Source organism: Gigantopelta aegis, chromosome 6, assembly GCF_016097555.1.
Source record: "Gigantopelta aegis isolate Gae_Host chromosome 6, Gae_host_genome, whole genome shotgun sequence".
In the NCBI taxonomy this organism is placed as follows: domain Eukaryota; kingdom Metazoa; phylum Mollusca; class Gastropoda; order Neomphalida; family Peltospiridae; genus Gigantopelta; species Gigantopelta aegis.
Genome location: NC_054704.1, coordinates 12,992,324 through 13,011,865, shown reverse-complemented (window position 1 = coordinate 13,011,865; position 19,542 = coordinate 12,992,324). Strand labels below are relative to the sequence as shown.

General features: G+C 34.4%; 1 protein-coding gene across 2 annotated transcripts; it reads left to right on the top strand.

Annotated features, from left to right (window-relative positions):
• Nucleotides 1–154: 154 nt before the first annotated feature.
• LOC121375249 (sodium/bile acid cotransporter 7-A-like) lies at nt 155–17,894 on the top strand. Of its 2 annotated transcripts, none has more exons than XM_041502580.1 (11): nt 155–360; nt 1,879–1,961; nt 2,240–2,376; nt 3,140–3,215; nt 3,624–3,662; nt 9,536–9,571; nt 10,018–10,166; nt 11,044–11,144; nt 11,752–11,877; nt 16,044–16,194; nt 17,160–17,894. In XM_041502580.1, the coding sequence occupies exons 1-11, from the start codon at nt 261–263 to the stop codon at nt 17,206–17,208; spliced, it is 1,047 nt and encodes a 348-aa protein (XP_041358514.1). In that variant the 5' UTR covers nt 155–260; the 3' UTR covers nt 17,209–17,894. The 2 variants fall into 2 exon arrangements, with proteins under 2 accessions (XP_041358514.1, XP_041358515.1); XM_041502581.1 differs by lacking the exon at nt 17,160–17,894 and adding an exon at nt 16,576–16,745.
• Nucleotides 17,895–19,542: the final 1,648 nt, after the last annotated feature.

Below are 19,542 nucleotides of genomic sequence, written 5' to 3'. Positions count from 1 at the left end.
ATATTGATAGATTCAAAACAATCATACAAAATAGCATTACAATTACCATACAGTATAACAATCTTAGCACATGATGTTAATTGATGTAAAATAATCGAAAATCAGAGGGACTTTATTTTACTATGTGCCCGCGGTTATATATCCGATAGACGTTCTAAGGCATTTACGGAAACGTCTTGAACGCTTGTTAAAAAAAAAAAATCTTGTATTATTTAGTTTTTACACTTATTTGAAATGTCAGATAAAAATTCTTCTGCAATATGGTAGTTATTAAAGATATAAAAGAAAATTGGTTTTTAATTGGTATTGTTTTAGTTATTTTAGCTGCAAAACTCTCGCCTAAAATAGGAGTCAAAGGAGGTAATTGCATAAAAATTAAAATACCCCATAACTTAAGACTGATGATAAGATTTGACATGCCACACGCACAGATATACAGAGCGAGAGAGGGACAGACTTGCAGAAAGACTACTGAGATTATGGTACCGTTGGAATAAATGATGGTGGAACATGAAACTACTATGTCTAAACAATCGTGGTTCCCAAAAGACTACAGTAACATCTAAAATGTTGTCACAAGACTCGAGTCGTAGGCTACACACATACAAAGGCACACAATTGTACATACATGTACACAGTTACCTACACACACTCACACTAGCATGTACACATTTACATACATACTCCGTTACATACATGTACATCTCTAATTGTCGATGAGGTTATATCTTCACAAGACATGCATACAATTGTACATGTATACAATATCATACATATACACACATACATACATGTATACACACACAAACACACACATGTATACTATTGATTGTATAATGCTTATTGAACAAGATTTAAATGATACCCTAAATTCTAAATATATAAATAAATCTGCCAGACCAGATACAATTAAAATGAAATGACCCAGGGCGAAAATGGATGCGGGTGAAATGACTTGGATGCGAATTTGTTTTGGGGCAAAACAACCCAGATTCTTAAACTACTGATGCCTGAATTGATTTTAACTTGGTTTTATAAATGTGAATTTTATGTACCTATGCAACAAAAAAAGGAAGTGTCCATGAGTGGTCAAAGTATAGACCTATATCTATTTATAACTAGCAATCTCTGATAGCTGTTTGAAAAATATTGTTTAAATGTGTATTTAACTATTTTAAAGATATTAACTTTATAACACATTTCCAATATACATGTAGCTTTCTTTATAGTGACACTACACTACATGCAATTTTAATTATAGCTTAATAATATCTGTGTACATGTTTAAGTTGCTCTCCACCATTGCACTGCACTACTGTATATACATGTATATATTAATTTATATGTTCAATACTGTTTTTATGCCATTAAGCTGTAAAACGTAATGCAATAAAGAACTTGAACTTACCAACTTGCTAACCTTTATAATTATTATATATTTGTAAGGTTATGGATGTAGGGGAGGTTATTATTTAATTTGAATCTGGGATGTGCTATATATTTGGAGGTGTTCTCAAAAGTAACACCTAATTGTCATAAACATTTAAATGTTTCTTTTAAAATTTAACTGTACAGTTAAAGCCCATATTAATGTCATTTTCAAAAAATCTAGCAAAATTATTACATCTTTTCAATCTATTAAGTAAATGTTGATGTCTGGCTTGGAAAAAAATATAGAGATTGTTTATATTATTTTTGAGGTTTTAGTCATTACTTTTGTGAATACATTTTTTAGATCTCAAAACACATATGGGGTTGCAGATTATTAATGTATCTTAATGATAAAAGCGATTGCTTCTTGTATGTATGTATATTATGTACATATAGCTACATTATGTAATAATAAAATCTTTTTTAAATTCTTTTTTTTTCATTCAGGTGTTTTAGTACCTGAAGTGACAGTCAAGTATGTTGCAGTGTCTGTTATATTTTTCAACAGTGGTTTATCTCTTAAAACAGAGGTTTGTATTTTGTGTGAATTAACCATATATGTATCACAGACAAATAATTAAAAGTTTCAGTCATACATTTAGTGCTTCACACTGTATTTTTCTTCAAAACTAAGAAAGGTTTTGGATTTTTCCCCAACTTAGAAATGTTTTGAATTTCTTTCAATAACAATAGCAATTATCATGACATCCATACAAGTTGATAATACAAAAAAAATCATAGCTTGTAATATATTAAAAAGGTTTAATGAAGAACTTATTTATCAAGTGATGTGTATTTATTGTTTCAGCAACTGACAGGTGCCCTCTTCCAAGTTCGGGTTCACATGTTTGTGCAGTTGTTTACATTTGTTTGTTTTCCTCTGCTGATGCAGGCTGTGGTTTTCTTACTGCAGCTGGGCACACTTGACACTCTGTTGTTAGAAGGGTAAGTAATAGTGCTACAGGAGATTGTGTTTATAGAATTTTGCAACTATATATTATATACATGTATTTTTAAGTATATGTAAACAAATTTTGTTGCCAAATTGCTTGTCAATTTTTATTTGATTAATACATTAGTACTACTACTATTCATTTATTTTGAATTGATCTATTGGAATAAAAAAAAAATTGATATATTTTGCTTATGTTTTTTTTCACAAAAAAATGTAGAGTTGTGACATAAAATGGTGCAATTAGGGTGAGTTTTTGTTCAAATTAAACATTTTTAAGAAAAAGTTTTTACTTTTTCTTAATGATGTACTCAACAATGCATTGGACATATGGTTACGAATGACTCTGATAATGAGAGAGGAGACCAGCTCCTGCCACACCATGGGCTACTCATTTCTAATAACAGTGAGGGATCTATTATATTCATCATTCCACAGACAGGATAGTATATACCACAATTTTTTTTACATCAGTTTTGGTATATTGGCTAGAATGAGAAATAGGGTAATGGATCCACTGATGAGGATTGGTCCTTGATTGATCATCCATCAGGCAAGTACTTTACCAGTGGGCTGCCTTCTTTTCCAAATCAGGTCTGGAGAATTAAAACATAACTTAGTAACTTTAAAAAATGTTTTTATGTTATGCACAGGTATATGCCCAGCAACAATAGCATCTGTAAACATTTGGTTTGTCCTATTATTGTAAAGGGTTAGTGAAATATATAACTTTGTGGTAATGATTAATATTTTTAGACTGACAATTCTGAGCTGCATGCCGCCACCTGTTTCTTCAGCAGTCATATTAACCAAAGCAGCTGGAGGCAATGAGGTATAGATTATGTCATGGTTTGATGTGTTTGTCAGTGAAATCAAATATACTAACAAAACAATAAAATATACCAACAAAACACTACTAGTAGAAAATGTTTGACAGTGCAATTAAATACACCAAAGACTGTTTTTATTAACATAGTCAATATTCCACAGTGAGATAAACAATATATATACTAGTATTCAAAATCTGTTTTATCAAAATTATACCTAATTAAAAAAATATCAAACTTTGTGCTAGCACAGCAATGTTAGAGGTGATTACAGGTGTATCATTGTTAGGCCATGCAATTTTTTATATTAATGTACTGTAAATATATATCAGTACATTACTTATTCATCTTTAATGTCATGTTTGTGTTTTTATATTTAATTTTTTTTTAAATGGTTTGGTTTTTATTTTCAGGCTGCTGCTGTGTTTAATTCAGCTTTTGGTAGTTTTCTGGTAAGTCTGGACAAAAAATTCACAATAATAATATTGAGGACAAATTGCTGTATTAAAGTAAGACAGTCATTCTCCATCTGTGGGCCCATTAGGCCAAAAAAAAGAAGAAGTTTGTTTCAGGTAACATGGCCAAAAAAAGTAGGGTAGGTAGGTAGGATTTTTTTTTTTTTTTTTTTTTTTTTTTTTTTTTTTAGTTCAAAGAAAGGTTACCCTACCTTAAATGTGTTTGCCAGAGAAAAACTCAATCTCAAGATGAAAGACATGAAGGCAAGCTGTCTGAAAAATCTTAGTTTACTCGTTGCAGTCAGAGAGAAATAAAAACAATCTCACTGTCAATGTCAGTTTTAAGTTTCACATGCCATTTTCAAAAGACAGAAAAACTAAAAAAGTTCAAACTATTCCTTTCACCAATAAAAGTCAGTAGATGACTGCACAGAAACTTCACAGCTTTGTCCAGTTTTGTCATAGGATGACTGCACAAATTTGTCCAAGTTGGTCAATAGATGTTTGCACAAAAAGTTCACAGATTTATCCAACTTGTATTGGAAATAACAAAACAATACTAATTTTGTGTGCAATTTACAAATCAATCGGCTTAGAAATGAATAACTTGTAGTAATTTCATAGTAATAAAAAAGGCGTTTCTAACCCGAGTACTCTGACTGTAAGAGAGCTGGACGGACATTTGGACATAAATAATGAGAGCTTGTTTATGTTCAAATGTCCGTCTAGCTCTCTTACAGTCAGAGTACTCGGGCTAAAGCGTTCCCTGTGGGACGGACTTATAGTTTTAATGTTTATTAGCCTATTGAACGGACCCATGCTAAAATCACTCAAATTAATTTATTCCCAATTAACTGAAACACTGAAATAAATGTGAACTGTTTAATGTTAGTGGTTATTCTTGAATATTCCGTTTATTTAATTATTACCCATGCTCAGCAGTTAATAGGCCCATCTACATCACTGGCGTAGGAAGTGGCATCGATGGTTTATATATTAATTTTATACGTGTGTGTACCCACCCACCCCACTTTTTGATATCTTCCTACAGGCTACACCCGTGTATATTAACAAATTCTGGGTACTAGTAACTAGGCCTAAGCAGTAGCCAACAACGAAAATTGTACAGTCTTCTTCAAATGACCTTCACCTTTGCATGTGGAAAAAACGCGATGACTTGTAGCCTAGTCTGTGCATGTGGTATCGAGAAATCCTTTATTGTTTTGTTGAGATCGCACGTTGTTGTTTTTGGAAAATAAACCTACATTGTATGAGATGACTGGAGTTACGATAATACGATATATTTTAACCCTGACCCCTAACCCTAACACTAACCCTAACCCTAACCCCTAACCCCTATCCCCTAACCCTAACTAAAAATAATAATGGAGGGGACCGGGCGGATATTATACCCTGTCATGCGATCTCGTGTGTCACCAATTACCGTGGTACCTAATAAGAGCACGTGTTATTAACAGTGTTCTACACTCGGTTTTATAACTTACTCTTCTTTGGCTAGTGGACAAACAAAATTTACTAGCCAAGCTTAAATTGTTACTCGCCACAGTGCGACACTACTCATTTTGTGTCATTTATGAATGTGTTGTAAGTATCTGGATTGTTTTCGCCAAATTACTAAAATCAACGATGAGTTCCGAATTGTACCGACAATTAATACGGAATTCACAGTGATCAATCGGACAACTTCGTAAATAGTGAAATGTTCCGACTGCACAATGATGTCAACAAATTTCATTTGTTTTCGCTGCTAGGACTCTGAACGCACATGGCAAATAATTTAATACTTAGACGTTTTTGGAGTCGGTCGCCAGATGGCGACGATAATAAATTCAATCGGTCGCAACGTAGAACACTGGTTAATGATTCCAATTTCAATGGGGGTGTATAAAAACCATCGCTGCTGCCCCCCCCCCCCCACGCACACACACACTGACGTGTAAGAGTTATCCTACTTGAGTACTTCTGTCGTCTGCTTTGTCGATTCGCGACCACAACTTCTGTGTGCTTCCCCCCACCCCAGCAGAAAAAAAAAGTTCAGGGTCGGTGGCAAAATTTAGGGTCGGTCGGGTGACCGGAAACAAACCATTTTTTTTTGTTTGGCCTTAGGCTATTTTTCATTCCAGTCAGTGCACCACAACTGGCATATCAAAGGCTGTGTGATGGTGCATTTAAAAGACCTCTTGCTACTAATGGAAAAATGTAGCAGGTTTCCTCTCTAAGACTATTTGTCAGAATCACCAAATGTTTAACATCCAATAATCAATGATTAATAAATCTGTGCTCTAGTGTTGTCATTAAACAACACAAACTCAGATAGATGTTATTGCATAACAATTCAGTTGCATAGTTTTTTTGTATCAACAGTTGCAAGAACAATTGTTTTGCTCACAAATATTTGGTTTTGCGTAACCCATTTTCATTCAAATATTCTACGACACCATTTACAATCATAACAGGTTAAGTGAAAGAAATGGTTTACGTGAATTTGTTTGTATAATCCATAAATAAGAGGCCTGGTTCTAAGCAGTGATATCATCTGAAATAATCTGTACAAGTAGGTAGTGTTTTCCCTAGCTTGTTTTAGCATGGTGCAGCACCATGCCTCAATAGCCTAGCACCATCTTGCCTTAATCAGCGCCATGCTGCCCTGAGATTAAGCAAGTCTTTTTCACTAATTAATTCTAAAATTGCCATTATAAAACACCCAAAAAGGTATTATTAATTAATAAAATATGCCTTTTATATCTTTTGCCATTCATTTATTAAAGTAAGCACATAAATTACATTAATGTTTATTTCAATTAATTTTTGTGTATTTTTAATGAAATACAAGTGCCCCGAAAATGGTGAAAATGCCCCTTGCCTAATTTTTAGGGAAATTACTAGTTGGAAAATTGATCCAATTTGATACTTTATTAAATGCATAAAGTAAGTAACTGATCTAAGCGCCCTTGTTTATTAAACTTGCTTTGCTCTTGGTATATACCAAGAGTGTACATGATATTCCTAACAATGTACGGATGTGGATTCAGGGGTGACATAGAGGATTGTGCCACCCCTCCACCCTTGTTTTATTTGCAAAACATAAAGTGATGTTTATGAATGTACCACTCCAAGTACTGTGAAAACAGTTTTCTGCCTTGCCCTCTACATATCGTCGTTGAACTAAGTAAAACACGTTTCTGAATTTTTTATGTTTTACAGGAGAAGAAAAAAACTGTTTTGGTACAAGCTGATTCAGTGTAACAAATGGTTCTTAAGATCAATAACTTTATGAATAAAGTCATTTTAAACTGATGAATAGTATTTATCAATAACTTAATCTGAATTACAGAAATGTCATTTACGAGTATTTCACTGTGAAAATCTGAATTAAACTTTACTTACTAGTTTTCATATTAATAATTTCTTCATTTAGTATGACCAGTAGATCTACATTGTATTTCAAATTACCCTGATACTTAAATCTAGCCATGTAAGGTGTATCATATTATAAACACTGCCAGTCTCAATTGTGTCTTGGGCCCTGTTCCACAACACAGTCTTAGTGCTAAGATCACCTTATGTGAATAACTATATTATGTACTTGAGGTGATCGTAACGCTAAGTTCACTTCATGGAATGAGGCCCTGAATCAGTTGGCCTCCTTGCACTCATTTTTAACTGTTAAGCCGCACACATGGCCAGGTGCCCTTTGCTGGACCAGAAATTCCTCATTAAAATTAATAAAATAAACCTGTCTTGCCCAGTCAGTCAGGGACCAACAACATAAAGGTTGTTCAGTTTATCTGACTGTTAATCTGCTGTTGGTAAAAAAAAACCTGAAAGTGACCTGCAGATACGTATGCAGGACATTGTGCAGGGGCGGGGGCCTAGACTGTGGTAAGTGATGTTTAGATAACACTTCTCCGGACAATATTTTGTTTTTAAATCGCTTAAATCAGGAGCAGTTCAACAAAGCCTCCTCTGCACCCCACCCTACACACTTTCTTGACAAGGCTGCAACATGTAAGGGTCAAATTTTAAAACTCTATTTTCTAGAAATGACGATTTGTAATGTTCATTAGTATTGTCTGCTACATTCAAGAATGTGGCACAATAATGAATTTATTTTGAAAAGTGACCAAAGAAAACATTTTCACTAGCGATTGCTTAACAGATAGTTACAGTAAATGTCTTTGTGAAACTGACCCCGGGTCACCAATAGATTAGGTGTGTCAACGTTTTAATAAACCTTTTATATTAGATCTTAAAAGTTACATGGTAGGTTTCCTATAGGGTGGCTGTCTGCCACTTTTTAGGGTGTATAACAATATAATGCGTATACAAATTGTTCATTGTCCATATAACTAACAAGAATATTCATCAATGTGTCTTTTAAGAGATTATCCACAAATATTTTCAAAGTAATACATTTCGTTTTAGCTGAACATACTTGTCTCACGGAATAAACTAAAATGTTTAAAATCTGGGACATGATTCATAGGTTCAACATTTACTTCATCCCAAGATTATTGGGATTCATGTGAAATGAAGCCCATAGGTTTAAAAACAGGAACATTTGCCGCATTTAAGACTATTGGCATGAATTCAAATACTATTTTAATAGAAATGTTCCCTGGGATAACAAAATACACCTTATTTACTGTGTAACTGGAGGAAATTTTATAACAAGATATTTTAAAAGAACTTTAAATAAAGATGCATCATCATGTTTCTTTACATAAATAACAATAACATTGAAATAAAATAAAATAAACAAATAAACCTACATATTAATCGATACCATACATAATTTTTGCGTATATAATAACTTGATATTGCAGTGCCTTCCCAAAGAATCCTTTACTTAAAAACTGAAATTTTACATTAAGTAAACATCAGCTATCCATTAAAATAACCCAGTTATATATATAGCCATCAGGTGTACCTCCTCCCATTTCCTCAACTATGAAACAGCTAGATGTCTAGAATATATACACAATGTATAAGCACTGCCCTTCATCATTTAAAATTAAAATTAATAACTGTTCCTCCTGTCCTACATAATGGTATTGAAACATGTGTTGTCTTGTCATTGACTGATATTCCATGTATGTTGTCTGCTGCTATCCTAACTTGGACTTTTCCCCTTTATTATATGTCCATGTATAGATACTTTTTTCCAGCTTCTTAATGTAAGTCCCAGACTTAATTTTAGATAAACCTTTATTTTCTCCAAGATGGTGTTTTTTTGTATGTAAGTTTGGACCTTAAATACGGAAATACCTGGTGGGCCTACACTTCTTTTCTGGTATGATAGCTTTTCCTTGACCATCAGTTGAATACATGTACATATATACAATATAGACACTTTGGTCACTAAAAATTTAGCTTTACCCGATAGAAAAGGCTGAAATATGAGGAGGATAAAAATAATCAGTTGGTAGATACAAGGTTTTCATAACAGATAAACAGTGGTTTTCAAATACGTGTTTTACTTATTTGACATTTTCCATACTTTCCATTGCCTGGACATGTACAAGGTTTTGACAACAAAAAGACAATAGATTTCTGCTTCTGAAAGAATAAAAAAAGTGAAAATCGGCAAATATGAGGTTTTCTTAGTTCAGCGACGATATGACAAATCCTAGATTCACCACTGGTGTAATAAATTCACATGGTTATCAATTTAAAATTTTTTTACAAATAGATGCTAGTATTAGTATTCATTTTATGCAAATTTTTAATAGTAACATTCTTAACTTAGCCTATTTCCTTCTACGTGTTGGAAGCTTTTGTTTTAGTTAGAATCTCTTGTTTATATCTCCCACTATATATTATATTTTATATTGTTTTGTTTTTTTCAGGGTATTGTAATTACTCCAACTTTAGTTCTTGCTTCAGTGAGTATTATTGGTGACGTTCTTCGACAGTCTGTCTCTATCTCTGTGTCTGTCTGTCTCTCTCTCTCGCACTCTCTCTCTCTCTCTCTCAGCTCAGTCATTTGAGTACTCTTTCTTGTTCCAACCAGTATACCACAACTGGTCAAAGTCTGTGGTATGTGCTTTCCTGTCTGTGGGAAAATGCTTATGATCCCTTGCTGCATTAGGAAAAATGTAGTGGGTTTCCTGTCATGATTACATGTCAGAAGTCAGAATTACCAAATGTTTGACATACAGTAGCCAATGAGTAATTAATCAATGTGCTCTAGTGGTGTCATTAAACAAAACAGACTTCTTTTTCTCTCTCTCACACACACACCACACACATACACACCACACAGGAAAATATTTAATTGCATATACCATTAACTTGAATTTTTATATAATTTAACTTTGTTTTTTTCTAGATTGGGTCTGCAGCTCACGTCCCTGCCAGTACTATATTCTTACAGCTGACCTCCACCGTGGTTCTACCTCTAGTCATTGGTCAGATCGTCAGGGCAATGTACAGGCAGACACTGGAAAGGAATCATGTACCTTTTGGAAATATTGGAAGGTGAGGCACAGTGGAAATGAGTCATACCAAGAAAGGAATGTTTAACAATACAGTGGTCAGCTTTCTAATCAGTGGTTAATTACATGTAGTTGGTTTTCATTTAACTGCAATACTTGGTCAGGTGAAGGAGGAGAAACATGCAACCATATGGGCTGCTTTTTCAGAGCATAATATTGCATACAAACGGTCGTTTTGTTTGCACGTTGGTTACGTAATTTTAAATTTACACAAACTGTTTCATTATAAAACTTTGCAAATATAATTCATGTTACCAAACAATCGGTTACCTTGGTGAAGATCATGTAAAACAAGTTCCATTTACTTTAAAAAATTATATACTGTCCCCAGATTTCTCAAATTGCTTTTAACATTTGTAGTAATTGATGTGGTCCAATTATTAAAGTTCAAGCATGCTGTTCTGGGGATCCAGTGTAGTAGCCTGAGCCATTTCTCCAGGACAAATCTCCAGTTGGGCAAAATATATCGTTTATAGCTTTTTTGCTACCAAGGTGGATTATTCTTACATCTGTGAACCACACTGGTCAATCTACAAGACAAAGCAACATGTTTGTCTATCTGTTTTCCTGTATACAATTCACATGTTTTATAAAGACCACCTGAGACCTACACCGACACTCACATTTACACACACTCTTATAAGCAAATTGCCTTTTCTCGGAAGTAAAATAAAAGCATTGTGTTCAAAATGAATCTATCTAATGTTCTTTTTATAGGTGGTTGTCATCAAACTGTAGCAGGTTTGACTTCCACCATTATACATAACGCATTATTGTTACAACATATTTGCTTGAATATATTCAATATTTACACATTCTTATGCATTGATTGAGTATATTCATATAACCTGTCTTTCCAGTGTCATCCTCCTGCTTATCATATACACAACATTCTGTGATACATTTGCTCACGAGGACATCAAAATAGACCAAGCCAGTCTGATCTCCACAGTGCTTTTAAGTATGTTCATTTCTTTGGTTAAATAAATCAAGATCGTCAAACTACATAATATTAATTTAAAAGCACTGATCCTAGTTACTTTGTAGTGAAAAATGATTTTTGCTAATAGTATTTTACCACTGAATTACGCATTACTTACAACTGCATACTTAAGTTAAAGTGTCAATATCTGTACTTCTGGTTATCCTGGCCCTGTGCTTTTAAATTTTTTAGAATGTAGACTCAAGACTATTGGAATCTGACACTTTAACATCATGGAAACACCATATAAATTGCAAGCATGAGATGTTTATAGAGATCGAGTCTAGACTCTATAACAATTTAATAAGCATGGCCCTGGTGTATGTAGTATTTCAGAAATGCATTTTACACTAAACAGAAAAGGTATGGTCTTCGGTAACTAGGGTTTCATAATGAACATATTAAAAGAAGTGTTGGGGGGGGGGGGGGGATATAAAACCATTGTTTGCACATTTAAAATTTATATTTAATAATGCATTACTTTCTCTTTTAAAATTCGTTTTTTGTCAAATGGAGTTGTAATTAAAAAATGTATGATAAAGTGTCATTAACTTTACACTTTTATCTTTTTAAATTTCCATTTCAGTCATAATTTTCCAGATGTTTTTGATGCTCTTGGTGTTTTATACTTCTACATGGTCGATACTGAAGCTTCAGCCCTCTGACTGTGTGGCACTGTTATTTTGTTGTACACACAAGTCATTAACATTAGGTGAGGTTTGTTTGTGTTATCATAGCATTCATTTATTTTTTCTCCATAATTGTTTAATGTTACAAGTTATTTATGAAACTATTCTTCTTCTTCTTCTTCATTTCCAGAACCCATTAAACCATAATAACTTCATGGCAATAATTTTAAATACTTATATACTGGTACTGTAGACCAAATGCTATCAGCTTCTATATAAAGTATAGAGATGCAATATAAAATTGAAGGTCAGTAATAACACAGTTGACTTCCTGATATTATGGAAGAGTGTTTTGGTTGCAGTCACTCTTTCCTGTTAGTTCTGGTGAGATCCTTCAGTAAGTTATTTCCATCACTCTAAATTATACCAGAATTACATTATGAAACACGTGTACAGTAAAATCCCTCATAACCAGACCTGTAAACCAGAATTACTGTAAATACCCCTTAAAACTGGCCCGTTTCACTATATTTAATTATAATTATATCCAATAGATATATGCATTTATAAATATGTAGTATCATCAGGGGTGGGGAAAAGCCCTTTTTTCCCGGTCTGGGACCGAATCTCGATCTCTGAGACCGAAATTATTTTTTAAAAAACGTGTGTTTGCCGGTCCCACTTTTGTAATTCTTGTCGGTCCGAAGCACCTGTTCATTTCTATTATTGGAACAAATTCCTATCCGTCAACTGGACCGGCCTTCCCAGACATCAGTATCTCGTGCATGATTTAAAATAATAAATAAATAGTGGTCAATATGGCTGGTGTTTCAGACATCTGTGATTTTAAAGTCTGCCTAAGTATATATCACCAGTCTGACACTGAAGTCGGGACCTACAGTAGTGTCAATCCACTGCCACTAGGCTAGACATTTGTCAAAGTTGCTAAGCCGGTCAATAGATTAAACAAACGTTAACAATAACACCACTCTTGGTGAGAGAGCCATCAAGGTATTACACTCCAATTAAAACAAAGGACCCAGAGTTTGCAACTGGTTGCAATCAACACCTATGTATGGAGCTTTGTCATGTCGAGTGTCCTAGTCTGAAGCAAGAGGCTTTTGTGCAATACAAACTACTTCAAATAGAATAAAATAATCTATAAATGTATTTATTGTTGACTGTCCAATCTAGTGTATCCAATAATTATTAAAGGATTTTAAAATTAACAAAAGGTTTCTACTTTTTTTGTTAAAGGAATGCTAAAGCAAGGCTTTTGGACTGGTGTGCATATTCAACGATACATAATGCACATTATTGCTTAATATCAACAAGTATAATCGTATAGTTAATTAATAAAACGGTTAAATGTGACAGCTATTATATATAACGGGCGCAGCCATTTTGTACCATCCCAGTGAATACGCCCTCTGGCGAGCTGGTGGTTACGTAATACCTAACGTGTCACGTCAGGAATTAGTCTTCAAAATGAAGAAACAAAACATACCTGATTTTTGCGGATGCATCGCAATGTTCTGTAATAATATTTATCCCAGTAACACAGCAACGTGTATATGTGGTTTATTTTTTAATACAAAATAAACCACCATTGTCAAAGTGTTGAAATAACTGTATTATATTTTGTATATAAATTATCCCACGTACTGAAATAATAGTCGGAGTGTTTTTTTGCTTAATTGGTCTCTTTTTTCCGTGGCCTGTACCTGTGGTTCTTGATTGGCAGGTGTATATTTAGACGGTCCCTAGACACTGTGTCTAGACACACTAAAAAGACGTGCCTCTTTTAATAATAAGTTTTATTAAGATCACAGGGTATTGTGTGATAACCTCAAATCGTAATGGACTTTACCAGCTTTATTACTGTAAGTAATTCTGTAAAACCCTTGATTAAGTAGACTTTCCCATCTAAAATCACAAAACTGACCAATTACTTAGTCCCAGAGAAAAGAAAATTATCACTTGGGTATTGTGAGTGGTCGTTTTTGCTCGAACGTATCCTACCAATAGGCCTAATAATATGCATTTTTTCTTTGGATATTTTTTTTTAAAAATGTTCCTTTAAAAAAATATCCAAACTCCATTTCGTTATATTGATGCAAATTGAAATATATTTAGTTAAATAGTTTATTATACTATCAAGTCATTTATGTTGATTTACAAGTCAGGTTGATGAAAGCGAAGCGCCTTGTTGTAAATTAGAGCATTTGTTTACACTGTATATAATAGGGAAGTTGGACCTGAGCTGACGTCACTTCGCCCCAAGCTATACCACCGGACGTCACAAAAATGAAACAAAATGGCTGCCCCCAGTTAGCAGGAATAATCAAGTTTTTTTTATTAATTCTAAAATTACGCGTTTTTCATAGTATCAGTATGTGTTGATGGTCCGGGTGTGCATCTTTCCAACATATACGGCTCTTGTTTAGTCTAGACGTTATTAATCTCTTAGTCTTAGTCTAAACATGTGCTAGCTCAGGCTGTCAAATGCTTCAACGGTGCCATCTTTATTAATTTTCAGGACACAGTACTGAATACTCGTACTTTTTATTCATATACAGTGGAACCTCGTTAGTCCGGACTCCATTACTCCATCACAAAACAAAACGACCACCCAGTAAAGTTATTCGTTAATCCGGATATTCAGCTTCCGGAACCGGACGGTCATAATTCTGAACCAAATGTAAAAAGTAACGGCAAATTGCTTCGTTTGACCGGTCGCCGCTGATTGAACATAAAAGTAATCCGCCAATTAACGCTCAAGGAATCGATAGAGATAAAATGCCTGCACGAGGTTTCACCTGTGTTTATTTAGTGTTTGTCGGATAGAGCACAAGTGTTCACAAGTGTTTGTTGTTTTTTAAAATATAATTGTTTTTTAAAATATAATTTCTTTGATCTATGTCCAGACTGGCTGTTTTATTTTATAAAAAAAAGAAAAGAAAAAAGAAGAGTATTTTAGAGTATTTTATTTTTGAAAGTGGGTAACTCTTGATCATACCCTACGGTACCCCAATGACCTCGTTTTGTAACTACCCTCCTAACTTAACTGTATGATGTAGTACTGAATACTGTTCATAATTGTTTTGGTGTCCAACTCGAGAGTATTGCCAGTCACCCAAAATAAAGACAAAGGAAACGTCTTTATATGTTATTGCTATCAAAACACTGGCTTGCGACTTTCACAAGTGGAACAATGCTCATTCAGTTTCTGTGCTAGGGGCGGAGAGATGTATCATGTTGGCGTTTATATTATATCAGTAGATATAGCAGAAATGAATTATAATTTCGCCATTTAATATGTTTAAAATATAATCTGTAAACATAGAAACTTTAAACTAATAATGATTGTATATAAGTGAGAAACAATATGCATTCCTCAACTATATACCCACTTCGTGGAAATGAACTCGACCACGTGGCCTAGATTTACAACATTAACCGGTACGACAAAACACAACTAATAAAATTTAAAACTTGTTGTCGCTAGTAATCAAACATTTAGTATCAACATGCACATGTCTTAAACAGTATTTCATTTTATTTAATCGCATTTTCTAACTTTAAGACAAGCACCTGGCAGTACACTACTAAATGGTAGACTGGCCTCACGAACATGCAAATAGCGCTTATTCACACCACAAGGCGGATCAATAGAACAAAACTGGTTGAAGAGATGTTTGGTTCTAAAATTCAAATGTGTTGTTTTTATTTTGTTTGTGAATCAAGGGAGGTTACTCATCACGTGCATTTCAGTAATCCAGGAATTCGTTAATCCGGACGTTTTTTTAATAACCATACTGTCCGGACTAACGAGGTTCCACTGTATGGGAATTAAAAGTCACAATTTTTATTCCTTTTTTATATTATTTATTCCATTATGTAAAAATATATACAATTTGTGGGGTTTTTTCACTGATGTGATAAAACAAAATTTTCATATTTTCATGTTTATCATTTCGCTTTAGATAAAACTATACAAACATCATTGATTTTTTTAAAAAACTATTTGGCAAATATCGTCTTTTAAATGTTATTCTCTTTTTTTATGCCTTCCCCCCCCCCCTCCTCCGGTAGTGATGACATTCAAGTGACAATTTTATTTTTCCCCACCAGTGCCACACACTAATTAATCGTGTGATGAAGCAAAAGGGTCTTCACATTATAGTTTTACTACAGGTGACCTTGCTACAATAAAAAATATATGCTATATTCTTTTTGTTTTGCACAGGTATTCCTATAATAAAAATCATATTTGGTGGTTATGATGGTTTGTCCGTGATAACGATTCCCTTACTGGTATACCATCCGACCCAGATTCTACTTGGTGGTCTGTTGGTACCGACAATCAGGAGCTGGCTAATCACAGCCGAGAGGTTCAGGTAGGTACCTGTAGGCTAGTCATAAACCAGAATCTGTGCAGGGCATTAATATCCGACTAATGTAATTTCATAGCAGCCGAAAGAAGATTCATATTATTATTCAGTTCAAATATTAGGTTTAGGGTTAGAGTTTGATTTACAATAACATTTGGGACGACCACATATTCATGGATATAACATATTTCCAGGTGAAACTCGGTATGCAAAAACTTTCTTATTACAAGGTTTTTCTAAGAACACCAATTATTATCTTTGAATAAATTGTTTCACTGCTTATGGAATGTTACGATATTCCAGAAATACCCAAGCAGAACTATAAATCATTTTGCCTGGAGTTCCTTTAGGTGGAATTAACATAAATCTATTTAATCCCATATTCAGGAGGTGACCTTACATTTGACACAGCTGGCTGGACGATTCCAACAACCTGACCAGCGTCGTGGTTAGGCCATCGGTCTACAGGCTGGTAGGTACTGGGTTCGGATCCCACTCGAGGCATGGGATTTTTAATCCAGATACCGACTCCAAACCCTGAGTGAGTGCTCCGCAAGGCTCAATGGGTAGGTGTAAACCACTTGCACTGACTAGTGATCCATAACTGGTTCAACAAAGGCCATGGTTTGTGCTATCCTGCCTGTGGGAAGCGCGAATAAAAGATCCCTTGCTGCTAATCGTAAAGAGTAGCCCATGTAGTGGCGACAGGTTTCCTCTCAAAATCGGTGTGGTCCATAACCATGTCTGACACCATATAACCGTAAATAAAATGTGTCGTGAACTAAAACATTTCTTTCCAACAACCTGAATGTCAGAAAACATGATGTATTTTGTCTTCAGGCAGTTTATCACTAGTTTTACGTTAATAATATGAAGAAAGATCCAGTCAGATTTTTCTTATAAAATGTGCTAAATTACAGTTATGGATTGATATTTTTTATTACCGGTATGACGGTTCATTTTATTTTCAGATGTATGTACCCAAGCAAGCACAGATTCTCACAGTTCACCCAGGTGTAATCTTGAGAAGACTTGAGAATGGTTATAATCATCATGTATAATAATGCTTTAAAGAAATATGGCAACTTACAAACAAAACATGATTTGGTGAGGACAACAAAATCCCTAGTACTTTCAAAGATTATTCATGACTATAAACCAGCTAACAAAAAGGATTTCAATCCAATACTGCCAATGATGTTTTTAAATGACAATTATTGTGGAGACCATTGAATTAGCAGAAGCATGGGCTGGAGGGTTTGGTTGATTCAGATGACCTCCCCTACCCGACAGAGGCTAAAACATAAAGAGCGGTGTGTTTTTTACAGTGCAGTATTAGGCTGTTCATGTATCAAGTAGATGCCCAGAATAAAAGTGTCCATTAGGTTCATATTCAAACCCTCATCCCCAGGGCCAGGTTCCACAAAGCGATCTTAGCACTAAGTGCATATGTTAGCTGTTCAGTTACAATGATCTTAGGACTAAGATTGCTTCGTGGAACATGGCCCAGGTCGAGACAACACGTCGTCTCGTTTAACAGTAAACAAAAATTATGCATACAAAAAATGTTTTTGTGGTCGGGAAAATAAATTCAAGCTATAGTGAACTCCATTATCAGCATTTCCAAAGTCAAAAACAATTGTGTAAATTATTGTTGAGTTGTTATTTTACACTTGTTTTATGTTAAATAAACACGGTTTTTATTATGCCTTTTGTTTTATCTTGATTCAAATAGCTGTAAAAATAATGTCATTTCCCCCCCCCCCCCCCCCCCCGAGTAATTTTTATTATTTAACATAAGTTTCTAGTCACATGCTATTCTTTATTATCCTTTGGCTGTGAGTAATGCTAAAGCAATACATGCACCCTATCGAGCCAACAGATATCAAAAATGGAGAGTTTAAACTTTATTTGTAACTGTACATAATAAAGTGGGCCAGAAAATTTCAACTATGTGTTGGGCATTGCAGATAGATGGACAGACTGAAAGATCAAGACAAAACCTGTAGTGCTCTCCAGTTGGACTGGTAGAGGACTAATAATATATGGCATGGCGAGACTGCAGCTTTTAAATGAATAACGCATACTCGGTGTAAATGCATAGGGAAATTAGGGAGAAAACATTTTTTAGGGAGGTGGTCAAAACATGCATTATACTTATGCTAATTTTAGTAAAAATGTACTATTTTGTAAAAACATGCATTATACTTATGCTAGTTGGCATGAACATTTACTTACAATTAATTTTCAGCAGGTTTTTAGTCCAACGTACCTAAACCAAAGCATATCCAAAGCATACTCAACTCGAAACAATGGCAAGTTTTGGCAAAAAAGGGGGTACAACCATCTACAAAAGGACGAGTGCCAGAAATATTTTCTAGTTCAATCATCCTTATAATTTTACTAAGAGTATAATTATTACAAAATTCACTGCATTTTATTTGTGTACCATGACATGATGACCCTGCTCACAGCTATGTATATTACATCACTAGAAGGAATGCATACAGTGTGATGACTCGACTACCTTGGATTATGGAATGACATAACAAACAGAAAGCAACATCCATGTACCTCCTAAACTACTATAACAATTAACCAGGTAACGTGTGCTAAACGTTTTTTCTAGCACAGCTTTCTGGCACCTTTCTACCAGTTGATTGAACTAGAAAGTAGTTTCCTTCGATACATACCTTTAACGGTCACCAGTGAGTTCATCCAGTATGGTGTTGTTGTTAAGATCTGTTCTTTTATACAACATTCCAAAATGTTAGTGTAGGTCTTTGATACCATCGAATTTTACACAATACCATTCAATCTCACATCATTCTATTGTCAACAGTATCTCCCAATCCTATCATTCAGGCGTACCATTCTGCTCTTAAATCATGTTCTGCTTTGGATACAATCCCCAATTCTAAATTCTAACTATCCAATCTTATCATTCTATTCCAGACATCCAACATATACCATCCAATCAATGAACATCATCCAATCCTACCATTCTATTCTAACAATCCAATCCCATCATTCTATTCTAATCATCCAATCCCATCATTCTATTCTAACCATCCAATCCCATCATGCTAACCATCCAATCCTACCATTCTATTCTAACAATCCAATCCCATCATTCTAACCATCCAATCCTACCATTCTATTCTAACCATCCAATCCTACCATTCTATTCTAACCATCCAATCCCATCATTCTAACCATCCAATCCCATCATTCTATTCATCCAATCCCATCATTCTAACCATCCAATCCCATCATTCTATTCTAACCATGCAATCCCATCATTCTATTCTAACCATCCTATTCTAACCATCCAATCTCATCATTCTATTCTAA

Coding starts and splice junctions, on each gene's coding strand:
- LOC121375249 (XM_041502580.1), top strand. CDS start 261: ATGGTAGTTATTAAAGATATAAAAGAAAATTGGTTTTTAATTGGTATT. Junction 2,377..3,139: donor GACACTCTGTTGTTAGAAGG/GTAAGTAATAGT, acceptor TAATATTTTTAG/ACTGACAATTCTGAGCTGCA. Junction 11,145..11,751: donor GATCTCCACAGTGCTTTTAA/GTATGTTCATTT, acceptor TTTCCATTTCAG/TCATAATTTTCCAGATGTTT.